General features: G+C 39.4%; 3 protein-coding genes across 3 annotated transcripts; all 3 read right to left on the bottom strand.

Annotated features, from left to right (window-relative positions):
• Window positions 1–1833: 1833 nt before the first annotated feature.
• rnf212 (ring finger protein 212) lies at window positions 1834–14037 on the bottom strand. Its single transcript, XM_080840501.1, has 13 exons — window positions 13901–14037; window positions 13480–13640; window positions 13296–13363; window positions 11985–12059; window positions 11709–11765; window positions 9331–9389; window positions 9177–9233; window positions 8788–8837; window positions 3880–3931; window positions 3608–3650; window positions 3435–3498; window positions 3061–3115; window positions 1834–1960 (listed from the first exon to the last, which is right to left on the bottom strand). Exons 2-13 carry the CDS (start codon window positions 13589–13591, stop codon window positions 1855–1857), a joined length of 798 nt encoding a protein of 265 aa, XP_080696627.1. The 5' UTR covers window positions 13592–13640; window positions 13901–14037; the 3' UTR covers window positions 1834–1854.
• Window positions 14038–15234: 1197 nt separating this feature from the next.
• On the bottom strand, window positions 15235–18556 carry LOC308367107 (transmembrane emp24 domain-containing protein 11; the record flags this gene model as incomplete). The annotated part of the gene is made up of 5 exons (XM_080840927.1): window positions 15235–15384; window positions 16649–16795; window positions 16917–17042; window positions 17208–17299; window positions 18427–18556. The coding sequence occupies 5 exons, from the start codon at window positions 18554–18556 to the stop codon at window positions 15235–15237; spliced, it is 645 nt and encodes a 214-aa protein (XP_080697053.1).
• A 505-nt stretch (window positions 18557–19061) lies between these two features.
• Window positions 19062–25411, bottom strand: spon2b (spondin 2b, extracellular matrix protein). The gene is made up of 6 exons (XM_080840122.1): window positions 25286–25411; window positions 23896–24130; window positions 22991–23214; window positions 21943–22134; window positions 21005–21179; window positions 19062–19911 (listed from the first exon to the last, which is right to left on the bottom strand). Exons 2-6 carry the CDS (start codon window positions 24119–24121, stop codon window positions 19688–19690), a joined length of 1041 nt encoding a protein of 346 aa, XP_080696248.1. The 5' UTR covers window positions 24122–24130; window positions 25286–25411; the 3' UTR covers window positions 19062–19687.
• Window positions 25412–26819: the final 1408 nt, after the last annotated feature.

Below are 26819 nucleotides of genomic sequence, written 5' to 3'. Positions count from 1 at the left end.
GGTCTTGTGAACAAAGGAGAGAGAGAGAGAGAAAAAAAAAAATCATTTTTGGGAGACAACTAACCATCAGCATGTTTATGGGAAACATTTTTCACTTGTTGGGTTATTAAATGCATTTTTTTCACTTGCAAACTGGTCAAAGTTGGGTAATTAAACTGCGGTAACTTCAGATTCATTTTTATAGTACAGTAATGACTTCTGATGTTAAACAATCAGCTAGCTAGTCACTGATAAACTAAAGTAATTAACAATGCTCTGATATGGCTGTGAGGAGACTTTAAATTAATTGTAGTTTGCACCTCAACAGTAACACATGATTGTGATTTGGTGGATCAGGATGTCCTAAATCATTAATTATGGTTAAATCAGGATGTCCTAAATCATTAATTATGGTTAAATCAGGGTGTCCTAAATCATTAATCAGTGTAGACTAACCAGTCTAAACTAGGGGCAATTCTAGATCTAGCTAGTTGCAAACTAATGGTCACCAGACTGCCTGGCTTTTTCCTTGTTTTTTCCTTCAAAAGTTGCCAAGCTGATTTTTGACATGCCATTAATAAATGTCATGTTGATTTCAAATACAGTGTCAAATGTTTTGGAATTAAACAGGGATATAAGCGGTTAAAATAACATACCCTTTTTAACATCCTGCGGATCCTTAAACTTTTTTGACCAAGCAAATCATCCTGATAAACACCTAGATTCATGACCAATGATCAAGTCCTAGAACTCTAACCATGGTTGAAAAGATTGTTTATAAAGGACAAATCCACCAATTTATTTTGTTGTTTGTCTGTTCCATTTACCGGCCATACTCACGGAGCCCCCTGGTGGCTGGGACACTTTAATACAGCCTCTTCAGACCACTGAGCACATAGAGGGGAAACAGCCCTTGAAAGATGGAGAACGCTCATGCTGCATACGCAGAGGAAATCTAAACCTTTTTTTTTTTTTTTAAAGATTTCAACATCTTAACCTCCATCCGATTTTCAGGAAAGGACTAGACAGAAGAACTGAGAGAAGGGACACATGTTTTAGTTGTTAACATTTATGCTTTATCTTCTAGAATAAAACTGTCATGGGTGCCCTGAGAAAACAGGGTTCACACATTGACGAGCCTGTATGACCGCTGACCTTTGACCTCATCCCTCACTCATCTCATCAGATTTGTGACGGTTAGAAGACAGTGGCAAACTTTTGGAATAATTAAGTATTTAGCTGTAATGAACATATATATATAATGTCATAATAATGTTGTTAATAATGTATTCCATATACTGATGCCTATGGTTACCAAAGAAATCTTCTGGGCCAATCACAATATTAGTTTTACGCTGTTACAATCCTAACATTCAGCTGTTAATCAACAGAGCAACAGAAATGGCAACAGAATATTCACATCCATTGATATGTGCCATGCTGTGTGTGTGTGTGTGTGTGTGTGTGTGTGTCGCCATGCTTTGTCATATCTTAGAACAGCATGTGTGTGTGTGTGTGAGTGTGTGTGTGTGTGAGTGTGTGTGTGTGTGTGTCAGTGTGTGTTTCTGTGTTTGTGTGTGTGTGTGTGTGTCTCTGTGTGTGTGTGTGTGTGTGTGTGTGTGTGTGTGTGTGTCTCCATGCTTTGCGTCATATCTTACAACAGCATTTGGATCTCTGTGCTCTACTGGTCTTCAGTTTAAGGGTCCCTATCTAAGGTTTAAACACAGGTCAATGATGTCATGGACGAGTATCTAAAGGGGTCAGGGGTCATGCTACTCAATACAGTGATGACATGGACGAGTATCTAAAGGGGTCATGCTACTCAATGCAGTGATGACATGGACGAGTATCTGAAGGGGTCAAGGGTCATGCTACTCAATGCAGTGATGACATGGACGAGTATCTGAAGGGAGCTTTGAACACAGGCGTTTCCCATGATGCATCTCGGGGGTTCCTCAGGTTCAGGGAGGAGAACTCCCAGCTAGGGAGAGAAAAGACAACAATATTGTTCTGACTGATGATATGCATAAACAAATGAAGATAACTAAATTAAACAAACATTTGTACCCATATTTGCATTTACCATTTGTGAGATAGAATTTCAGGAGAAGAAATCACAAACCTTTTGGCCATATGCTATAACTCACACCCCTTTCAAAGTAACAATGGTAATTATGTATGTTTTCTTTGATTTGTTCCTTGACCATATCCTTTAAGTATACAAATAACTTTTGTTATGAACTGTGTGCGCAGACGGAGCTCATCACTAGTACAGCTGAACTGTGTGCACAGCCGGGGACAAAAGTTTAAGTTTAATGTCCTTCTTTCTTCTAACCGCAGTGATTGCGTCAGACATTACATTGATTGACGGCACTTCTTTTTCTTTCTATGTTGCTTTTCTATTTCTTATGTGAAGTAGTATTAATTGTTACACCAGTTTTTATTGCTCTTTGCTTGACTGTTCTCTCCCTTGTAAGTCGCTTTGGACAAAAGCATCTGCTAAAAGACTAAATGACAGTGAGCACATTATTATGTCACCTTTCGCTGTGTTAGGCCGTTCATGCATCCACACTAAAATGGTTTCCATTGGGGCTCCACAGATGGAATTGGTCCATTGTGTGATTTAATCAGAAACTTCTTAAAACTTAAATTGATACATAAACAAACATAAACATAAAACAATAATCTAGATTTTCTGAGCTATCAAAGATACATCTTTGAGAACTATTTCATAACTAACTATCATATGGGAAACCATTTTTATACGGATCAAGTTTCTCCTTAGAAGTTTCATTATGAGGGGGGGGGGGGGGGGGGGGTAACTAGCTTATGACACAGGAGGGGGGGGGGCATCTAGCTTATGACACAGAGGGTTGACCATTAATTTGGTGACTAGTGAGCTGTGGATGAATTTCTCAAGGACGGCTCAAGCATTGCGTTTACCATTAGGACAACTCCTTATGATTTCTTTCTTATCTTTAGAGCAAACCAGAAGACTGTTTTATGCAGCATATGATGCCACAGTACCTGACAGACCTCAGCATATGATGCCACAGTACCTGACAGGGTTAGGGTAAGTACCTGGCAGAAGGAGATCGTGCCGCCTGGTTGCCCACTCTGTGACCAGATACTGTGCCTGTATTTCACAAATAAACAATATCTTACAATACAATGTCTTTTAACATACAAAATATTCATGAACACTTTCAAGTAATAATTGCATTGTAAGCAATAATCAATCACAATATTATATTATACTTTATATCAGCAAGTATAATCATATCAGGCACGTTAAGTATACATGAGGTGTCTTTCAACTGGAAAAATTAACTAATAATAATAATACCAACAGTAATAATACCAACAGTCATAATAATAACAGTAATGATACCAAATATAAGCATCAATATCAACATCCAGCTATTTTCAATTTCCTTTCAACCAAAGCTACTGACCGATCCTGCCATCTTGAGGCGGGCTGATGAGAGAGAGTCGCTGGATGCTTCCAGGGATCTCAGGCTTTGGAAGGCAGAACATGTGGAGATGTATTGGTACAAAGCTAATGTTGACAACATTAAAGTATAAAAATAATATAACTTGACATTTTAACGCAAAACTTAAAACTAACCTTACAAAACAGAGGCGTGTTATCAGCGTCTGAATTTCCTTTCCTGGAGGGAATCATGTGAAATATCGAGTCATTTTTTATTTCAACAAACATCATCCAATGAAAGGGATCATGGGAACTATCAGGTCATTTTTGTATGCAGTATATGCAGTGATTTACAGTTACCTCACACACTCATCCTTTGTTTGTTATTGTTGTTGTTTACTCACACACAAATCCTTTGTTTGTTATTGCTGTTGTTTATTGTTGCTATTATTATTATTACTACTCACACACTCATCCTTGAGACCGGCGAAGAGAAAGGCCTCTGTGAGAGAGAAGAAACTGCACGAGGAAGATAATTAGCACTAAACAAAGTATGAATATACATAGTCAACCGTGACTGATAATTAGCACTAAACAAAGTATGAATATACTAAAAGTATGAACACAACCCTCCTCCTTCCCCCCCTTCCTATCTCCACCCGGCCGACCTCAAGCAGATGGGTCCCCCCTTATGGGAATAAACTGCAAGAGGAAGGTAATTAGCACTTAAGTATGAGTATCTATAGTCAATCGTGACTGGGTTATCATAGTTAAGAGAACTGGGCCTCGTTTCCCGATAACGACGTATCTTAACGGCCTACGTGGTTCGCGACATCGTAGACTCAATAACACTTTCTACTTACGAGCGTTTCCCGAACATCATCTTAAAGTCAGGTGCACGAGCGCAACGTGCACGAGTTCTTAAGTATCTCTTAGGAGCTGTTTACGTCACGTTAACCTGTTTACGTTAATTGCTGTGAAATTAGCTAGCCTATGCGTGCATCGAACGTGCACTGTGCACTGAATTCGGGGCGGGGATAGTAACGCCATCTCCAGCAGAGTATTTAAACTGTGTTCCCATTGTAAGGACATTTATTACGATCTGTCTGAGAGTGGGCTGTCAAAGCTAGCATCATCGAAGTCATACAGTACAGAAGGCTACATACATTCAATAAAATTAACCTACATTTGAGTCCAACTGCATGACCATTCTTACCCTACACTTACCCTTACAATAAAGAAGTGATCCTATTTCAACCATAACTTCATTTTAAATAATTTCTTTCTTTATGACATTTAGTTTATAGTTTAGACAGCAACGTTGACCTCTATATTCAACTGCATCCACTACATAATCTCAAACTTTATTTGTTGGTAACTCTCCAAAAAGGCTACCATTAACACATTTCTTAATGAAAAGGAAACATGCATCACAATAATACTTCAGTGTAACCTGTACCTAGGCTATGTGGAGTGCAAATATGTCTTGCCATTACACTACCCAACAGCTCTACGTCTGCTAACACTACAGAATGCATAATTCCTACGGGCACTGCACTAGTTTTGTATAGCCTAATATTTATTTTTAAATACTCAATATTCTTTATTTCTATTTTGATGGGAATAGGCAGGTGAAACAATGACATTCTCATGATGTGCTATACACAGAAACATCGTTTGAATTTCTTCTATAATAGGCCGAACGACGCCCCTGGTGGATTGCATCGCTAAGTGTGAAGTTACTACTGGTCCTGACCACACGTAGAATTCTTCTCAACGAAAGATAAACTTAAGCTAAGTGCTGCGTCGGGAAACCGGTCAGCAACGTAGGATTCCTCTTACGAACGATTTCAAGTCCTTTTTAGGCTAAGTGCGCGTTCGGGAAACGAGGCCCTGTTCACTGTTGCAAAACCTCATTTGTGAACAATTAAGTTACCATGGCTGAGTGTTTTTTTTTTTGTGTCCGCTGCCCAAGAAACAGTTATGCTGTGTCTTATGTCAATCTTGCAATCGTATCACATCTAATTTGTGCTGAGGGAAACCAAAGGATTTCAACAGTTTTGTTAAGAATCAACTTCTTACATTCAGACAGCATGAATTGTTGAGCCCAATAATTGTAAAAAGCGTTGCCCTTCCCTTCCACAGACATGCAGGGCATGACGGGGCTTTGAGTGGTCTTCATAGAGTGGGTCAGCACATGGAGGCTAATCTACAGGCATTTAGATAGGAAGTCTATTTAGATAGGACGTATATTTAGATAGGAAGTCTATTTAGATAGGAAGTCTATTTAGATAGGAAGTATATTTAGATATGACGTCTATTTAGATAGGAAGTCTATTTAGATAGGACATATATTTAGATAGGACGTCTATTTAGATAGGAAGTATATTTAGATAGGACGTCTATTTAGATAGGAAGTCTATTTAGATAGGACGTCTATTTAGATATGACGTCTATTTACAGTAGATAAGACGTCTATTTAGATAGGAAGTCTATTTAGATAGGAAGTCTATTTAGATAGGAAGTATATTTAGATAGGACGTCTATTTAGATAGGAAGTCTATTTAGATAGGACATCTATTTAGATAGGAAGTCTATTTAGATAGGAAGTCTATTTAGATAAGACGTCTATTTAGATAGGAAGTCTATTTAGATAGGACGTCTATTTAAATAGGAAGTATATTTAGATAGGAAGTATATTTAGTAGTGGTGTCAAACGATTAAAATATTTAATCGCGATTATTCGCATTTTTGTCATAGTTAACTCAAAATGAATCGCGATTAATCGTACATTTATCGCAAATTTGTATCTATTCTAAATGTCCCTTCAATCATTTTTTTTTTAATGCTCTTATTAACATGGAAAAGTGGATTGGCTTGCTTTATGCAATGTTTTATTTTATTGAAAAACAACATTGCCAAACAGGGCGGTACAAAATAAAATTATAAAATGCACATTTCAGATACTCAGGGCCTGATTTACTAATATGCGAGCGCTGCTTAATCTGCGTTCGCATATTAACGCACAGTGTTTTTGCGCATTTTCCGTGGTATTTATCAAGCCAGATCTGCGCTGGGCAAACTGTGCTTACTTGTTATGCCCTTTAAAGAGCCTGATTTACTAAGATTGATTTGCGAACGCATCTTAATCTGCACCTTTGCCAGGCACACATTAACGCACGGTGTTTCCCCGCATTTTCCGTGATATTTATCAAGTCAGATACGCGCTGGGCAATCATTATTTAGCGCACCGTTAAAAGACTGGAGAACTTGCCAGCAAGTTACTGCCACCATGGAGATTCGAGGAAGAAAAAACTAAGGTTCAGCGAATAGATATATTGGTCCACGTTCGCTCAATCACTGAACCTGATTCAATGGGTTATATTGTTGTTTTGCCCGCCATCACCTACAGCGAGATGTTTAAAAGAACACGATTATAAATAATATGCTATTGGTGGCATTAATGCATAAACTGTCTATTATAACAATATAGATGTGTACATGGCGAGATTAATACGTTCTACAAGGGACATGGGTTCACTACAATATATCCCCACTGAAACAAATACATTTACCAAGTAGCCAAAATCACCGTTGCTCAATCATGGATAGATGGCACTATTCCGGAAGATAAAACTGTCATGTACAGACCACTACCACGTAAGTAATGGTCATGTTGGCATCACATATGACCTGGACATTCATTGAATATGTGTGCTTTCTGTTTTGGTAAACGTGTTCGTGGATTGAAGGTGGGACTGTTTGCATGTGGGTGCGATCAATTTCTCCAATTACGTTCGGAAAGTTTAATTACGTTTAATTTCATATATATGAATATATAAATTATACGAGTTGAAAAAAATATTTCTGTTCGCTGTCTCTGTCTCTGTCGTCGCCTTGCTGCTGCCATATCAACGTTTTCAGACTCAGTGGAAATGCGCTTCCTGGTTAAGACGTGCTTTTATGAGGCGGAGAATTACCCTGCAAATCAGAGATGTGCGCTCGCCAGGCAGTTTAGTAAATACGACGCAATACATCATTAGGCGCACTCCTCCCATTAAATAGCGCTTCACGCCTACGTTACCACCCACGTTTCGGAACCATCCCACCTGTTTGCAGGTACACACCTTCAAAGCGTTAATATGCGACTCTACTCAAATGCGCCCCCTTAGTAAATACCTTTTTATGTTTACGACCGCTATTTTACGCCAGAAATGGGCGCAATCCTGTTAGTAAATCAGGCCCTCAGCCTATAGTGCAGTTAAAACATGGCTTAATATTATCTTTTTTTCAAGTTTGCTGTGAACATAGAAGTCAGGCCTCTTATTTAAAAAACAATGAACCGTAACAGTTAGGTTACCAATAAAAGGTAAGCATGCTACTTCTGTGCTTTCAGCCAGCTGCCTGTTGAAATTTTCAGACAACAGTGAAGCTCGCTTTTTTTGCACAACACAACTTTTAAAGGTAAACTTTCTATTCAGAAGCTTTTTATCATCCATTTCGCCGTATCGCGCTCACCATTCACTCAAACGTAACGTTTGCCTACTACACAGTTTGGGAGAGCAAAAAGAACGTTAATCTAAAAAAAAAAAAAAACTTTTTTTTTTTTTATTACAACGCGTTAATCACGCAATAAAAAAAATGTACGGCGTTAAAATGGGCTTGCGTTAACGCCGTTAATAACGCGTTAAACTGACAGCACTAATATTTAGATAGGACGTCTATTTAGATAGGAAGTCTATTTAGATAGGGCGTCTATTTAGATAGGAAGTACATTTAGATAGGAAGTATATTTAGATAGGACGTATATTTAGATAGGAAGTATATTTAGATAGGACGTATATTTAGATAGGACGTCTATGTGTTTTCCCTCTTCACCACCGCCTTCCTTCCACAACCTCACATTCACTATTGACAGTGACTGTGACTGAAAGGGATACATTTGCGTTGATGGGGATTACAGAATGAATGTTATTAATGATACTGCACTGCATACATTTTTTTGCAGTTTTTTCCTGTTCAACCAATGTATTTTCTAGAGCCAAACCTTATGCAGATTTGAGGCCAAGCTGCCCACCAAACCCCTGTGTGAGTGGCCACTAACCAGCTGCCCCACCTACCCGTTATGGCAATATTAATGTGGGAACGCAATAGTAGCTCTGTTTACATTTTCACACACTAATTTGCTCAAAGGGTCAACTGAACCATATTAGTCACGGTATTAAACTGAACGACCATATTAGTCATGGTATTAAAATGAATACCCATATTAATCATGGTATTAAACTGAACAACCATATTAGTTATGGTATTAAACTGAACAACCACATAAGTCATGGTATTAAACTGAACAACCACATGGTGTTAAATGGTACCTGACTTGGCCGGTTGTAAACTCCAGGTGCTCTGTGAGGATGGTTTGGAGCTGTTGAAGAACACACTGTATGACTCATCTCAGCTAAAGTCAGCGAAGCAGAGAAACATTTTGTATTGAATCTCAGATCAAATCTTCGCACCACATTATTATACCAGCATAGTGGTAGCAGTGCTATAAAACTTAATGACCTTTCCTTCCAATAAATTCACTGATAAATACATCTCATGTTGATGCCACAGGATTAAATTATGCTCTATAAACAAACACAACTTGATTCAAATGTCATAAATCTGCATGGAAATGAGTGTTTGCACCCAAAGTCCATAACAATAGTTTAAATAGTCATAGCAACATCAGACATCTATCTGCATAAGACTTTGACACTACCTTTGGTGAATGGAGTTCTCCAACTTGAATATGTAAGTATTCTGCTGAGAGAGTTTTCTGAAACAATAAAAAGGAAAAACAAATTACCCAATAATGTCTATGTAATATCTTATGCTGGTTTATACGCTGGTAAATATAAAATGTTAAATCTTACGTGTTGAGGTCTTGTATTTCTTGCTTCATTTTAAGCAGAACATCTTCTAATTTTTCATTCTGCAATCAAATTTGCCTTAGTTATCACTTTTCACATGAAAATTAACAAGAAATGTGTTTGCGCCCAAATAAAGTGTATTTTCTGCAAAATGTTCTGTCACCTCTCAACTCTGAAACTAACTTTGGGCACTGAAAAATAATCCCTCAAAAAGTGGTGTCAAGACCAGTGAACCTTGGCAGGTGCTCCAGTAGTTTGAAATCTGTGATTTTTTTCATCAGACCCATGCTAATCTGAATGGCCAAAAAAACGATTAGCTAGCTAGCATGCTGGTGGAAGCGAATGCCTCAACATAGTGGTTTAGGCACGTCACATACTTAGTCAGATCCCTCAGTGCACTATGAAGTTCTGTGATTTGGTTAGAATCTTCTTGTGATAATATAAAAATACCTTTCACAGCAATACCTCTATATCAACTATTGCATATCGCGTGAGTTAGCATGCTAGATAACTCTTTGTCTGTGCCCACTGTGCTGTTGTTTATAAGGTTTCTCAATGCCTTTCCAGTAATTAGATTAGTAGCTTTCAACCAAACCTCCTTCTATTGCTCCCAGCTCAATTTTCAATGGGATTATAGTCTGGGAATATAGTCAGGGATTATAGCCTGAGACTGATTTTTGCTAAATGAAATGATGGACCATTCTGAGGTGCCCACCAATCAGAGACCAGTGGTGGTGGCTACGTGCGATGACATTAAAATGAAGCATTCGTTTGAAATTTAGTAACAACCTAGAGCTAGACACCATACAAACAATAGTAGCAATACTAGCAACCTAGAGATAGACGCCAAACAAACAATAGTAGCAAACATTGAGAGATTGAAGCCGGAGCAAGGAGAATGTGTTAAAGTATTCATTGAGGGCAAAGACATAGGACCCTTATTTGATAGATGCATATTGCAGGTTCTTAATTGCAACAAAGATGGGCATCAAGTGAAGCTATTTACAGTGCCACTTTAAAGTATGTGAACCCCTTGACCACTTAGGAGTTTTCTGTTGTTTTACCATGATTTTTCATTTTTTTCATCACCAATTTTCCATAGAAGGAATGTCAGGTTTATGTTTATCATTTGCATGTACTTTTTTTAGAGGGAATTGTTTGAGTAGCCAAAAGACTACATGAAACATGGAATTAGTCCATTTCAAAAGTAAGTGAACCCCCAGCTGAATTGGTAAAGTCAAGCAGGTAACAGATTCAGTGAAACTTATTTGGGTGCTTAATTAGTCAATTAAGCAAACCGATCATCTGAGACATCCTTAGGGAAAGGTTTGGGCAACACAGATTAAAAGAGGGAGGAAACCAACCAAACTACTGTAGTGCCAAGGTGTACCCACACAGATCAACAATGCCGAAAGGAAACAAGATATCCGAGAACATCAGGAAGAAGGTTCTGACAGCCCATCAGTCTTGGGAAAGCTATAAGACCATCTCCAAAAGATTCCAGCTCCATCCATCCATCCAAGACAAATAATTTAGAAATGGAGGGCATTCAACATGACCGCATCTCTGCCTAGAAGTGGACGCCCATCAAGACCATCACCAAGAAGCACCAGAAGAAGAATAAATCAGGTAAAAGTCAACCCACACATCACAGATGATCGGTTTGCTCAATTGACTAATTATTCACCCAAATAAGTTTCACTGAATCTGTTACCTGCTTGACTTTATCAATTCAGCTGGGGGTTCACTTACTTTTGAAATGGACTAATTCCATGTTTCATGTAGTTTTTCAGCTTCTCAAACTATTTCCTCTAAACAAGTACATGCAAATGATAAACATAAACCTGACATTTCATCTATTGGAAAATCAAGGTAAAACAACAGAAAACGCTCAAGGGGTTCACATACTTTCAAGTGGCACTGTATGTTTAAAAATGTAGGCATTGCATGGAAATTGTTTTAAGGAGGTTTCCAAAGTTTTGATAGTTACCAAAGCCTCATAATAGTATTTGAATTAATGCTTGGTTTATTTGATTTTTTAAATTAAATATATATATTTTTTACTACATTCCTTTTACGCTCATGTTAATATTGCTGAGGTCTTCTAGAATATAATCATACATCCCACTTTTGCCTCAATGTTTTTAGTTAGGTGAAGTATACAAAAATATCAAGGCATGGCAGACTACCCAAGAGAGTGAAAAACAGTCTCGGACTCAGTAGTGTTAAAACTCTGGCTCAAAGACCAGAAGGCAACAGCACACCCTCAAGTAATGGTCCACCAAAGGACCATAACTTTGGTACTGATTTTGTCACAATTGAAAAATGTGGTACATTTTGAAAACATAACTGTAAATAGACATTATTTTCTTGTTTCTTACCCTTTGTTGATAATGTGTCAATAATCTCGTTCGATGTCTTGCTTGAAAAAGTAGGACCTAAAAAAAAAAGCCTTAGCCTTTGAACAAGTCTTAAGCTCAAGCCTGAGTTTACAAACATTTTTACATACAAAATGGTTGATGGCAGTTCCGATGGCATGCAATAATATATGTATTCTTGTTTGTACAATCCCACTAACAACAAGTGTAACTCATATTAATAATATTATACATATATAATTATAGACTATAATTATATACCTATATAATTACAATTACCTTACTCATCTCTGAGAAGTACGCTGTGACCGTAGTGCCAAGGTCAGAAAAGAGAGCCTTCACCTCGGGGGTGCTCTGAAAAAAAAGCCTATTATTAATTATTATACAATTATCCTGACTTCACTATTTACACAATTAGGGGCAGAGCTGAAGAGACTATTACCTGACGAGACTATCACCTGAAGAGACTATCACCTGAAGAGACTATTACCTGAAGTGCCTATTACCTGAAGAGCCTATTACCTGAATAGACTATTACCTGAAGAGCCTATTACCTGAAGAGCCTATTACCTGAATAGACTATTACCTGAAGAGCCTATTACCTGATTAGACTATTACCTGAAGAGCCTATTACCTGAATAGACTATTACCTGAAGAGCCTATTACCTAAAGAGACTATTACCTGAATAGACTATTACCTGAAGAGCCTATTACCTGAAGAGACTATTACCTGAAGAGCCTATTACCTGAAGAGCCTATTACCTGAAGTGCCTATTACCTGAAGTGCCTATTACCTGAAGAGCCTATTACCTGAAGTGCCTATTACCTGAAGAGCCTATCAACCGAAGAGCCTTCAGAGGCAGGTAGAACACAACATGAGAAAGCAGCATTTAAAGAGGCTGACAACATTGGACATTTTCAAGATTCAAGAAACCTGTAAAGGGGCATTTAAAGAAGTATCTCCAAAACTTAGACTCGAACATTACTAATGAACACACAAACTGTTACAACTTAATCTTACATTCGGGAGATATAACAATACTACTACTGTCATGATATTCACAATTTTGTCTTTTAACAACATTGTTTGGCAGTGACTGTCACATAATGATGTAGAGAATTTGTTGGTGTTACATGTTAAACATGTTCAAAACTAGGAGACACCAGAAGACAATAATTATTCACAGAAATAGTTAAAACAATGGTATCAGTAGTCTTTAAATACAAACAAACAAGTCAGTCCCACACCAGAAGACATTTTTTTTTTTTAACTTGAACTTGAAAATAAAATGTCAATACAAACACCATCCCTTTCACAACAGCACCAAATGACAGGTGGTAACTTTGACAACGCCTTTCAGCAGGAAACTACCAATAAAACATATGAATAGCATAAGATAAGATATTGTTAATATATTCCCCTAAATACAAAAATTATGTTACTTCTGTTTATAACCTAGGCTTACGTGGTGTTATTTCTAGTATTTCTAATATATTCTACTTCTAGTAGGCCTATATACTTTATTTATATACATATTTCTAGATAACCCCATCCCCATGCTAAGCTTATGCCACATAATTTTAATTTACCTTGTCTGAAATGAGTAACAGCTGACACTTTGCTTTACATACTCGGCACTCCCCCTCCTTGACGTTGCCTGAAAAACAAAAAATGTAGTGATTGAACTGGGAGCAGATGGCGCATGCCGGTGTTCATAGATAGTTCTGGGCTATCTCAATAGCCTAGATTGTTTTGGAGTGAGAATAGTCTTACCCTTCTGAAAACATCTACTACAGATGACATGGCCACAAGTGGACAGAGCTAGTTTGCTGTTGGCAGAGGGTGGAGCAAAGCAGGTGTTGCAGCAGATCCAACTGGTAGCCATCCGTGATCTTCAGTAGGCTGGCACCAACGAACTCTATATTTAACAGTGTCTAATAGCGTTGAAGTGTTTACGCAAGCATTAGCAAATAATGCTAACGAACAACATCAAGTCCCAAGTTCAGAGGCAGAATTGTAAAAGGTACAGTGGCAGTAAATTCGTTAATTAGAAACATTAGAAACTAGATACACGCTAATCTAAGGGCGCCATGTGTGCGTAATCAATGCTAATGTTGCTTGTCTATTGACTGACTACAATTCAAGTTAACAAACCGATAAGCTATTTAGCTGGCTAGGTTAGTGTTAACCTTACCTGTAGCTGTTGGCTTACACTACAGGGCAGTCGGTTGAAAAATAATTGTATCGTAAACTTTCCTTCAGCTAAAGAATCACCCAAATCAAAAATACCAACCGATTAGAGCTCAAGATGGTCAAAGGAGGAACCACCTGAAATGCACGAGGCATTTGTGTTCTACCTTAGCGCGAACGTCACCAAGTCACAAATCAGAGCTAGGGGCAGTGCCATGCCATCTAACCTAGACATTTTGCATTTAGTCATTATTCTTTATTTTATTCAAACGAAAAACAAGTGGTATAGCTTAAATTAAACGTAGCTAAAAAGTAGGACGTTTTTTTATATTTGGGGATTTAAAATGTGTTCCTTTTGCGTTCTTTCCTCTTTCCCTCCTCTTATAAGTTTGGGCCTAGTTTCCCGATAACGACGTTTCTTAACGGCCCACGTGGATTTTGGCGACATCATAGATTCATCATTGCCGTAAGTGCGGCGTCGGGAAACCGCTCTGCAATATCCCTCTTACGACCGATTTCAAGTCCTTTTTAGCGTTCGGGAAACTGGGCCCTGGACACTGAGCAACAGAAACAGCTTTAATGTTATAGTAGGCTACACATGGCTGTCATGTCTCTACACTATCTATCCTATCTAAATGTTATTAGGCTATATTATATGCTAGTCTTTTGTGTTGTGGGTTTGGTTGAGATTATATATTTTATCTATGTGGTGTGGCAATAGGGTAGCCTACTTTCCTATAGTCAGACTTGTAGTTAGCGACAAGAGATGTCCAGAGAGTACAGCAGCAGTGCCTTTAGCTACAGTTGAGGACATTAATGTGGATTCATTTTCTACATTAGGTTTATAACATCTGTGTGAAAGAATAAATCACAGTCTTAGTTTGTGATCTGTAGCATTTTATAGCAGCTGTACTTACTAATAATCATCTATTGCCAGCCCCTACCATGATAGCACGTCATACTATTAAAGGGTAAACAAAATTATTCAATTTGTTCTGTCACACCACTCTCACCCCTACCAGGTTTTAGAAGTGCTTTTCAAGAGGAATGATGAAGGATGCCATGCTCAATTTCTGATTGAATTTTGTATTTGATTTACCTCTGTGTTGTAGTAATTCAGGGTTTATGTAGTCACCATAGATATGATCCTGCAGTCTATCAGTCTGTGAAGTCATAGTTACATTTTTTTTTTCCATTTTGGTGGATTTATAACAACAAACACCATAATAATAATAAAAATAAAACCACATTTGTGTTCCATGAGAACTGCAGGCATAACATCAAAATAGTTTCTTTTCAACGAGGAAGTCCTTAATGAGAACTGATGACATCATAACATCAAACTAGTTTCTTTTCAATGAGGAAGTCCTTCAGCCTCTTCATCTGCCAGACTCCAACCGATAGTAAGATGGCCGTCTGACTGAGAGCCCACCATAAAACGCTCCAGTTGGTTTGCTCACTGATCTCTCGAAAGGTTTCTTCTCGTTCCTGGTAATTAAGAAGAGACACAATCTTAAAACAAAATATGTGGCAATGACTTATACTTGTACTGGTTTAGTTGATATGCATAAAACACATGAAACACCATTTCAGCTCTATAGAGCTTTCCCAATGTTTCCTTTTTGTCCAGGTATACACACACACACACACACACATAGATTCATAGATCATATTAGATAAACTGCACAGACGAACTCATATGGCAGATTGAGCTTTTAAACAGATTTGGTTTTGTGAAAGGTTGTTGATAGTTGAACCAATGAAATGACACCCCATTCTTCTGTGTTCCTGAACCAATGTGCTGACCAGACAGCTAGAGGACACTGACAAGCAATTCACTGAATTTGACAAAAAAGTTTATGGGATTACAATCGCGGATCGAAATAAATCTAAATGAATAACTCGGTCACCGTTGCTTATAAAAAGACTAAGAATGTGGAGAATAGTACATTTTTTTTGTATATAAACTAAGTTAATTTAAAAGAAAAGATGGCGCGAAATCACATTATAATAATTTACTGTCTCACTGAACATGAATCAGCCTCTACCACTAGAGGGAGCCCAAGAGCTTTCATTTTAAATGAATCAGAGTCAAGGCTTCTCGACTGATACGAAACGAGGGAGAGGCTCTGGGTCTTGTACACAGGCACAGTTTGCAGGGTAAGTGTGTACACAGATGTCAGTACATGAAGAAACCACCCAAGACTCAGGGTAAGCATGTACACAGATGCTAGTACATTAAGAAACTACACAAGACAAAACTAGAAACTTGGATTGTCTGACCTGTTCAGTGCTGTTCATGGTCCTATCTGACTGTGCTCTTTGGGATTGCATGTCATTGCATTAAGATGTGAAACAAATAAACTTTGAACTTTGGCAAAGCAGAAGTTTAATGAAGTAGCTGTTCACTGTGGGATCTGGTTTGTAAGATCTCATATTTTATTATCTTGGCTGAAAGGGGGGCAGGCGTTCCCCAGTGGAACTCAGTTTAAATTCCCAAAGCTTTTTTACCAAAGTGATATGCTTTAATTCATAAATAAAGTGGAGCAATTGAACCTATAGAGAAAAAAAAGTAAACTGAGAATATCTATGATGACAATCTACTTTTAATATTTTAAGAGAAAAGTGAATGTTTCAAACTCAACTACATTTTTGGAGCATAGTGTCACTATATTCCTTTTGCTTTGATGTTTTGTTGACTTTTGCTGGTCAGGCTAAACTTGTACCCATTCTAGCTGCTAAAGCGTCTTACCCTTTGGTAGTCTTGTTGCCGAGCAATGTAATTCATCTGGTCGATCAGATGCTGTATACTGTACTCCATGGACTTGACGGTGTCTTTAGCTTTGACTGCAGTAGGATCGATGGAGTGCTCTCCCATTTGGACGTCTAAATGGACCCTCTGAAGTTCATGGTGAAAATGGACAATCAGGTTTATTTGTGTGATTGATTAAACAGATCATCACCATGTTATCATATTATTAACACAGTTGTTTTAACTAAAGCTATAGACGTCACCATACCAGCCTTTCTCCTGCAAAGACAGAGAACCTGGTCGAGTTTGACTGCATGCACAGGTAATGCTGCCCAGACGCATGAGCTGTGAAGGTAAACTTGCCAAATTTACCGTACCGCTTCAGCATCAGTATCTGTTTACAAAACACACAAGATATGGCTCAATGTTTCACATACAAAACAAACACAAGATATGGCTCATTGTGTCACTTGAATATTGTATCCAGCCTGCCTTGTGCACATGTTGAAGAGAGTGAGGAAATAGAGAGATCGAGATTGACTGATTGCAGCCAGGCTACCTCATGATCAGGGTCTCGAATGGTGACGGTCATGCCCAGATGAGGAGTATTGTCTGGCTTCTTTTCATCCCAGTGTTCTAACAGGAAGTAACCTGAAATAACAGTGTAGTACACAATGCAGCAGTTAAACACAAACACACACACACACAGTAGACAATACAGGAGTTGAACATCAGAAAAGCTCAAACATCAGAAACGTAAGCACTAGCTATTTAGTCTAAATAAAACTGGAAATTGGCAAAAGACTGTAAGTTCACATCTTAAAGGAACACTATGCAACAATTGCAACTAGTTTTGGTATCATCTTCAAATTCATTTTGATGGTATATGGTGATGTGATTTACAGGTAAACAAGCCTGTCTTTCCCACTAACTGCCCAGGCCATGTGTGTCTGTGTGTGTGTGTGTGTCTGTGTGTGTGTGTCTGTGTGTGTGTGTGTCTGTGTGTGTGTCTGTGTGTGTGTCTGTGTGTGTGTGTGTGTGTGTGCGTGCGTCATGCAGTCCCACCCCATGAAAATGCAAGGAAAGCTTGCACAGCAGGATATCGCCAAAAGACACGAGTTAGCACGCTATGACGCTTTTATCAGTGCCAGCTGTGTTGATGGGGGTGTTTGCGTATGCCTTTTGGGTAGCTTGTTAGCTTTAGACCAAAACTCCTGACTGTTGCTTTTAATGTTCAGTTTAAAGGAACTAAAATTGAGGTGATCAAATTAAACCAATTAAGGACAAATTCAGATTACCAAATTGTAAACCGATACTGACTGCTTGTTAACACAAAAGGGTTTATCCGACATGAGTAGGTTTAGTAAACATGAGTAGGTTTATTAAACATTAATGCATAGTTTGTATAAGTATGTATATATACAATTGGTATACCCTATTTGTGTTAACATTATATGAAGTCACATTTTGTACACTGAAAGCTTGACTCTGAAATTACATGAAACTGTGTCCATTGCAATAAGTCACACTCTGTAGGCCTAATGTGCCTTAACAAACACTAGCATCATGTTCTAGTCATTTGAATCACATGTCTGCATCCTCTCCTCTACTGTTTTCAATTTACCTCAGTTTTCATGCCATGCTATGAGGTGGTTTCCATGGATGTATCTCAGAGCTGTCTATACAGTAGTCCTGTAGCTAAGACAAAGCTAGTGTACGTGTGAGTCTTATTTGAGACATTTATAAAAGATAAACAAAATAGTAAAACCGTTCCTGACCTGTGACCAGTGTGTCCTCTGGGATCTCCTCGATGATGCACTTCTCCTCCTGTTCCCCGAGGTCAAAGTACATGGCACTGGACCACGCCACCAAACACACCTCGAGTAGAATTAGACTCAAGACTAGCATTTCACACGTTTGACTTAAACTCGAACTCAGAGAATGCAGAGCACCGATGCCTTGATGTGTAACTAAGAACCACGGAGGTAACGTGTGTGAGAACCGACCACCTGCTTTCTCTGTAGGCCACAGTGAACTCTCTCTGCCACAAGGGCACAGTTAGATAAAAGAACCAGACGATAAAGGAAATTAAATAGGTTACTTATTAAGTTTTAACTTTGAAAAGTGGGAATAGTTTATTTGAAATCTGCCTGACTTGAAGGTTCTTCCATCTTCCATTCTCAGTAATAAAATGCCCTAAAATGTATAATAGTTATTAATATTAATTCATATTTGCGCTCATATTATTATTATATATTATTAATAATATGAGTATTAATGCAGTGGTCTATTAATCAGATAGTGCCATGGTTGTGTGTGTAGGTAACCACTAACCAGGTCAAGCATTGCAGATGTGATGTGATGAAGAAGCGGGGGCAGTTATTGAACACAGTTTTATTTACAGGTAGTTTATCACAAATAATGTCCAAAACGACATAATAAATACAGCACATTTAGGTCCCTAGTCCTGCTTCAGACGGATCCTTCACTTTACGATGTGTTCTACTTAATGTTCTAGTAATGCTTTCTAATCAACTGCAGGACAGTTAGTACTCTTATATAAAACAGGTCTGTGAGCGTTCACAATGCAGGTAGAATGAACAGTGTGGGAATTTGCTTTATGAGGATGAGCTCCGGGAGAGAGTGTGTGTGTGTGTGTGTGTGTGTGTATCTGTGTGTATCGAGCACCGGGAGAGAGTGTCTGTGTGTATTGAGCACCTGGAGAAAGTGTGTGTGTATTGAATTCCAGGAGAGAGAGTGTGTGTGTCATTATGGGCAGTTTAAAACTTCCAGATCACTTCAGGCTCTGGGCTCTGTAAAGCGCCTAGAGGCAATTGTATTGTTATGGCGCTATATAAATAAAATTTAATTGAATTTAATTGAATTCCATGACTGAGCTTGAATGCAGTCATTTTTTGTAGAGACACCTAAAGAGACAAACAAGTGTCTTTGCTCTCCTAGTGGCCTTTGGGCGTGGAGAGGGGGGTTGGTGTGTGTGTGTGTGTGTGTGTGTGTGTGTGTGTGTGTGTGTGTATTCTCTCAGTGTCCTTTGGGCGTAGAGAGGGGGGTTGGTGGTGATGCCACAGGGACACAGTTGTCTGGGGTGCAGTTCCTCTCTTCCTCCAGAAGGGGGCATGGTGACCCCTTGTTTGCAGGGTGCAGATGGATGTAGCGAGTTCTGTGTCTCACCCAGGACCCTCCACACTTCCCCTTGCACAGACCCCAGGATGACCACGCAGAAACCTCACAGTCAAGCGGAGTATCTGGAAATGCCACGATTCAGGTCATTTTAAATACAAAATCGACATGATTCAGGTCATGTGACACACAGAAACACGATATTTAGGTCATGTGACACACAGAAACAACATGATTCAGGTCTTGTGACACACAGAAACAACATCTAATACTATTACTATGTACATATGTAGCTGTTAATGGCGGGAAGGAATCATGGAATCATTGAATGACTTGTGAGCCACAATGTTCTCTCAATCTTCTCTCAACAAAAGCACAATTCGGCTTATTAACATGCTTTTTTTCGTTTAAATACAATTTAAAATTAGGCATATTATTAATAATATATGTACAGTACTTTTCAGTACTTTTGTATCTAGGAAATTACAAATCCATTAAAAATGTTATGCCTTTTCACTGAGACCTTGTGCCCGGTGCTGTGTTATATAACAGGGACTGGAGATGTGGAACAGACACACAGGGCTGGAGTTCACATCATTTTTCACTTCCATTACAATAACTCCCTGAGCACACACACACACACACACACACACAATATCTCCCTGAGAGCTCCATGGCTGAGTGCTCCACGACTGTTAAACTGTCAGATGTGGTCAGACATTGTTATTTGTTTCTGGGTTTGTTTCTGGGTTGCTATGGAGACATATGCTAAACATGCAACAGACCAGGTTATCAAAACATCTCTCAGTGGGGAAGAACTCTCCAAATGCCTCCAAAACTCATCCAACTTTAACTTCAAGACTGTTATACACTAGTACTAAAAACTTTATTCAAATAGAATCAAGGATATTTTAAAATTTCCTGCAAAACTTTCTGCAACCATTTGTTGTGAATCTTATATGATATCATACATTGGAATGTTCTACATAGACGTGAATCCGAGGCAAAAAGGCCACTTTCCTTGACAGTGGTCAATTATGCAACGGTCAAATATGGAAAAATGATTGACCACAGAACATTGGGAAGCCCTATTCAAGTGAATGTAGCATTCTACAGCAGTAAGAAAAGCCTTGTAATAATATTTTATAATGTCCTGCAAAACTCTCTGCAACCATTTGTTGTGAATCGTATATGATGTCATACATTGGAATGACTTACTTCCTTCTATTTCATTTCCATCGGGGATCTGGTTGGATTGGGTGGGTTCCACCGGCAGGCTAAAGACCAGATTGTTCTTCATCTTCGTGAGGGTGACCCTGGCTAGGGGGGGTAGGTGCTTTAATCGGGGGTAATAGAAGGAGTTGGCTGGGTGACTGGGATGAGCTGAAGTGATCTGCAAGAAAAATGATATGCTTATTTGTTAAGAAATCTGAATAGCTTCCATCAATATGCTTATTTGTTAAGAAATATGAATAGCTTCCATCAATATGCTTATTTGCTAAGAAATCTGAATAACTCCCATCAATATGCTTATTTGTTAATAAATCTGAATAGCTTCCATCAATATGCTTATTTGTTAAGAAATCTGCCCATTTGGCATGTTTTGCAGTATCTCAGAACATCATGTCACAACTCACAGCAATTCTTCATGGGTTAATGCACGTGTTCCATACGTGTGAGACTTTCTCTTGAGGCAGGGTTACACACACACACACACACATACACGCACACACACACACACGTGATCCATACCTGTGAGACTTTCTCTTGAGGCAGGGTTACACACACACACACACACACACACACACACACACACACACACACACACACACACACACACACACATTCGTGTTCCATACCTGTGAGACTTTCTCTTGAGGCAGGGTTACACACACACACACACACACACACACACACACACACACACACACACACACACACACACACACACACACATTCGTGTTCCATACCTGTGAGACTTTCTCTTGAGGCAGGGTTACACACACACACACACACGTGTTCCATACCTGTGAAACTTTCTCTTGAGGCAGGGTTACACGCACACACACACACACACACACACACACACACACACACACACATTCGTGTTCCATACCTGTGAAACTTTCTCTTGAGGCAGGGTAAATGATCCATACCTGTGAGACTTTCTCTTGAGGCACGGTTTCATAGTTGGGCGAGGAGAAGGTGAAGCCGCTGTCCGTGCCCGCATCATACGGGTACAGGTCCAGGTGGATGCTCTCCTTCCAATGCTCTCCATCACACAGGTTCAGGCTGTCCACCCCGATGAACCAATCAGGACTAGGCACGATCCGCACGATGAAGGACAGCTGCAGGGACAGATTATTATTTATTATTTATTATTTATAATTTATTATAATAGAGCTTATACACTTAAATATTATATTTATTATATAGTATAATAGAGCTTAAACACATATATATTATATTTATTATATAGTATAATAGAGCCTAAACACTAATATTATATTTATTATATAGTATAATAGAGCTTAAACACTTATTTATTATATGTATTATACTGTATATTATAATAGAGCTTAAAAACTTATATATTATATTTATTACATAGTATAATAGAGCTCAAACACTTATATATTATATTTATTAGTATAATAGAGCTCAAACACTAAACCAGAGCACATAGGCTCTTTGTAGTCCATTCATGATCTCTGTGGACGGTATCAGAGTGAAGCAGTGTAATGTGTTGTTGTCTGTGACCCACATTACTACTGTATCTATCCCGTCTTTGCAGAAAAAGAAGTGGATTCATTACAGACCCAACCTACATGCACTGCCAATCGCTCTTTCCTTATGTGAATATTTATGTGAAGGTGACACGGAAAATAAGCAGTTACATGAAGCAGAGTAGGACGACATTTCATTGTTTTGGAAAACTGCAGAGGTGATTAATCTATCATTTAGAGTTCAGACGCATATCTGACCAGGGTCACGATGAGTTTTATTTCACTTACAAAGTGTGCCTTGCAAACACACACACACACTCCTCACGATGAGTTTTATTTCACTTACAAAAGAGTGCCTTGCAAACACACACACACACACACACACACACACTCCTCACGATGAGTTGTATTTCACTTACAAAAGAGTGCCTTCCAAACACACACACACACTCCTCAAGATGAGTTGTATTTCACTTACAAAAGAGTGCCTTGCAAAGACCTCAAACTCTGCGTTGGTCAGGCCGGTCCCGTCCAGCACAGCAGGTGCAGAGAACAGGCCGTAGACGCTCTGGATCTTCTCCCCCGCCGCCTCCACCTCGTTTATGAGCGTCCACGCTTCTCCTTTCTCACTAAACTCCCTCACCCCGTTACTGGCGTACGCATCACTCCGCCAGATGTGGTAGTCTGAGCTGTGAGTAACCCCTGTAAGAAAAGATACACACACACACACACACATGTCTGAGCTGCCTGTGAGTAACCCCTGGAAGAAAAGATTCAACACATGTAGTCAGAAAAGATCCACACATGTAATCAGAAAAGATCCACACATGTAATCAGAAAAGATCCACACATGTAATCAGAAAAGAATCAAAAGATCCACACATGTAGTCAGAAAAGATCCACACATGTAGTCAGAAAAGATCCACACATGTAGTCAGAAAAGATCCACACATGTAGTCAGAAAAGATCCACACATGTAATCAGAAAAGATCCACACATGTAATCAGAAAAAAATCAAAAGATCCACACATGTAGTCAGAAAAGATCCACACATGTAGTCAGAAAGGATCCACACATGTAGTCAGAAAAGATCCACACATGTAGTCATGTCTTAGCTGTGAGTTTCCCCTAGAAGAAGAAATCAACACATGTAGTCATCAACTGTCATTTCTGTACGGTTTTCATTTAACTGTGCTAAGGCTTTTTAAAAGTGTAACTCTGGTTCCCTCGTCATACCAAGTACACTCTGGTTCGTTGCCGTTTCACAATCCAGATTTCCAAAGTAAACACTAAAGAAGTAAACCGACTAGCAGCTGGAGCTGGAGAGGAATCTCCACGTATTTATGGGAGTTTGGAATCGGGGCACGCCAGAGAAGAACTCACCAAAGACGGGGGACCACTGGGCCGGGGGCCGGTACAGGGGGTAGTGCTTTGGGAAGGAGGTCTGGCTCCACTTGCCCGTAAACCTCAGGCTGTACTTGGCCGCGCTGGAGGCGCTGCAGACGGGATCCAGACTCACAGGCAAGAGGTCGACTCCACTCAGCGTGTTAAAGGTCAGGAGCAGGACGGCCAGCAAGCAGTCCACACAGATGGACATAACTACCTCCATACTGGAACACTGCAGAAGGAAGGGAAAACATACATGAGACGCCTGCTCTGCGCTACTCTACCCTCCACACGCAGCACAGGGCTCAAGCCAGCAAGCAGTCCACACAGATGGACATAACAGCCTCCATACTGGAACACTGCAGAAGGAAGGGGGAAAAAAAAGGGAAGACGTGAGAAAGTAGGGCAGATAAACTGAGACGCCTGCTCTGCGCTACTCTACCCTCCAGACGCAGCACAGGGCTCAAGCGGTGTGGTGATAACACACACACACACACACACACACACACATGAGACGCCTGCTCTGCACTACCCTCCAGACGCAGCACAGGGCTCAAGCGGTGTGGTGGGAACACACACAAACACACACACACACACTCACACACACACATGAGACGCCTGCACTGCTCTACCCTCCACACGCAGCACAGGGCTCAAGCGGTGTGGTGGGAAGGATCCTGAGCCACATGAGTAATGGGGAAAGAATTCTGCGCTGCTTGAACTCATTTCCAGTTCTCCTCCGTCATTATCTGTCTTGTAAACCTAACACACACACACATACACATACACACACACACACACACACACACACACACACACAGACACACACACACACACACACTGTCTTGTAAACCTAGTTCAGGAGAGGCAAAACCACACTCAGGGGCGCAACAAAAAATAGAAGCCTATAATATATGTTATATTTTTGGTATTTAATATGAAATGGAAACATTTGTCAGCTCTTTCCATTCTTCCATTCCATTAACTTACCAGCTCTGACAAAATCCTGCAATTCCGATGGATATAACTATTATGCTATCAATCTATATTTCTTTTTTTTTCTCGTTTTTACCAACACATTTTAACACATTATAATATAAAACACTTCTAGTAGTGAAACTTTGTTATGGAATGCCTTCACATCCATGATTACATTATTTATTTGAAAGAGTCAAACAAACCTAAGATAGTAATGCTAATCCTTCATGAATGTGCACATATGTCACAGAAGTGCATGCTCTCAGAACCGTATGTGAGCACTTTTAATATGCTATCTATCAATGCCAAAGTTAATATGCATTTTCAATGCTAGAATAAAACATGCAATGCAGGCAGATGAGAACTAGCTGTACGCGTTTCATGGCCACACACACACACACACACTTACGGATGAGATGCAGATGCAGTGAAGCTGAGCGGCGTGGAGAGACCACCTGTCCTGGGCTGTCTAGGGCCAGAGACTGCGAGGCTCTCCCACTGCTCTCCGCTATTTATGCTCTCCAGGAGGCTCCCCTCAACTCCAACTATATCAATAACCTCCTGACCCCACCCAGCAGCGCCCACACACACACACACACAGACACACTCACACACACACACACACACACACACACACAGACACACTCACACACTCACACACACACACACCCAGCAGCGCTGATGCATGAACCATACTCTACATTACAAGCTCTGCAGAGAGGTGCTCCATGGGAATCACATCACCACCCTCCAGGCATCCAGCCGCCCCCCACACACACACACACACACACACACACACACACACACACACACACACACACACACACACACACACACACACACACACACACACACACACACACACACACACACACACACACACACACACACACACACACACACCCACACACCGTCAGCCAGCGGGGCTAACCACTCCAGCATGCGGCCGGCAGGATGATTGCTCCCATATGCTCACGTTCAGACTCCTTCTCTCCTATGGTTCACAGTTTTTCTTTCCTGTTTTTGCAGTTTGTCTGCAGCTTCAGTTTAGGCGTTCTTTTTTGTCATGATAACTTGGATCATTTCAGTTCTGACATACACAGAGATCTTATGATATAAACCTTATAATATAAACCTTGGTCAGGTTTGGTTGAATTGTATCTGAAGTTGTTTTTGTTTTATCTCAAATAAATCAATATTACAATATGTTTCAATATACTAACTATATGTGTCCAAAAACGGAAAAAGAGATTTACAGCGATAATGAATATCTGAAGAATGGAGAATCACGCTTGAGCAGTGAAGGGACTGGGTTGGCCTACATTCTTTTTCAGTTTATCTTTGGAAGTTGCTCAGGGCGATGTCCGTATCAGGTTTGACAATTTGTGGAAACTTCAACTTCTAAGCTGTGTGATTTATGTATGAATCTTAAGCTGTGCAATTTATGTTTGAATCTTAAACTATGTGATTTATGTTTGTCTTTCAGACTAACACTTGAAAAGGTGTGTGTTTGGTAATGTGTGTGTATGCTAATGAGAGCTTGAGAAAGGAGTGTGTTTGGTCATGAGACCTTGAGAAAGGTGTGTGTTTGGTGATGTGTGTGTCTGCTAAAGAGACCTTGAGAAAGGGAGCATTTGGCAAAGGAATTTGCCAGTCAAGAGAACAATTATTCTGTTGTTTGTTCACAGGCTAGTTTTTGTATAGCTGTGAATGAAAGAGTGAGATTGATGTTGTGAGTCAACAGAAAGTTGGGCCTATGAGAGCAACAACTCTAATAGTTTTTATAATAAAGAAACAAATGCTTGTTCATAAATTGTGTAAAATTGTCTAATAATTGTATGATCAACATACAATTTCTGTGTAAGCATTTACATTTATATTATTGTGTCTTTAAATTATTAATACAAAACCATGACTTGTTGCAAACGTTAACAACAGTATAA

The sequence above is a fragment of the Sprattus sprattus genome, assembly GCF_963457725.1.
Source record: "Sprattus sprattus genome assembly, chromosome: 6".
Taxonomy (NCBI): domain Eukaryota; kingdom Metazoa; phylum Chordata; class Actinopteri; order Clupeiformes; family Clupeidae; genus Sprattus; species Sprattus sprattus.
Note: the sequence above shows the minus strand (reverse complement) of the source record. Positions and strands in the feature narration are given on the sequence as shown.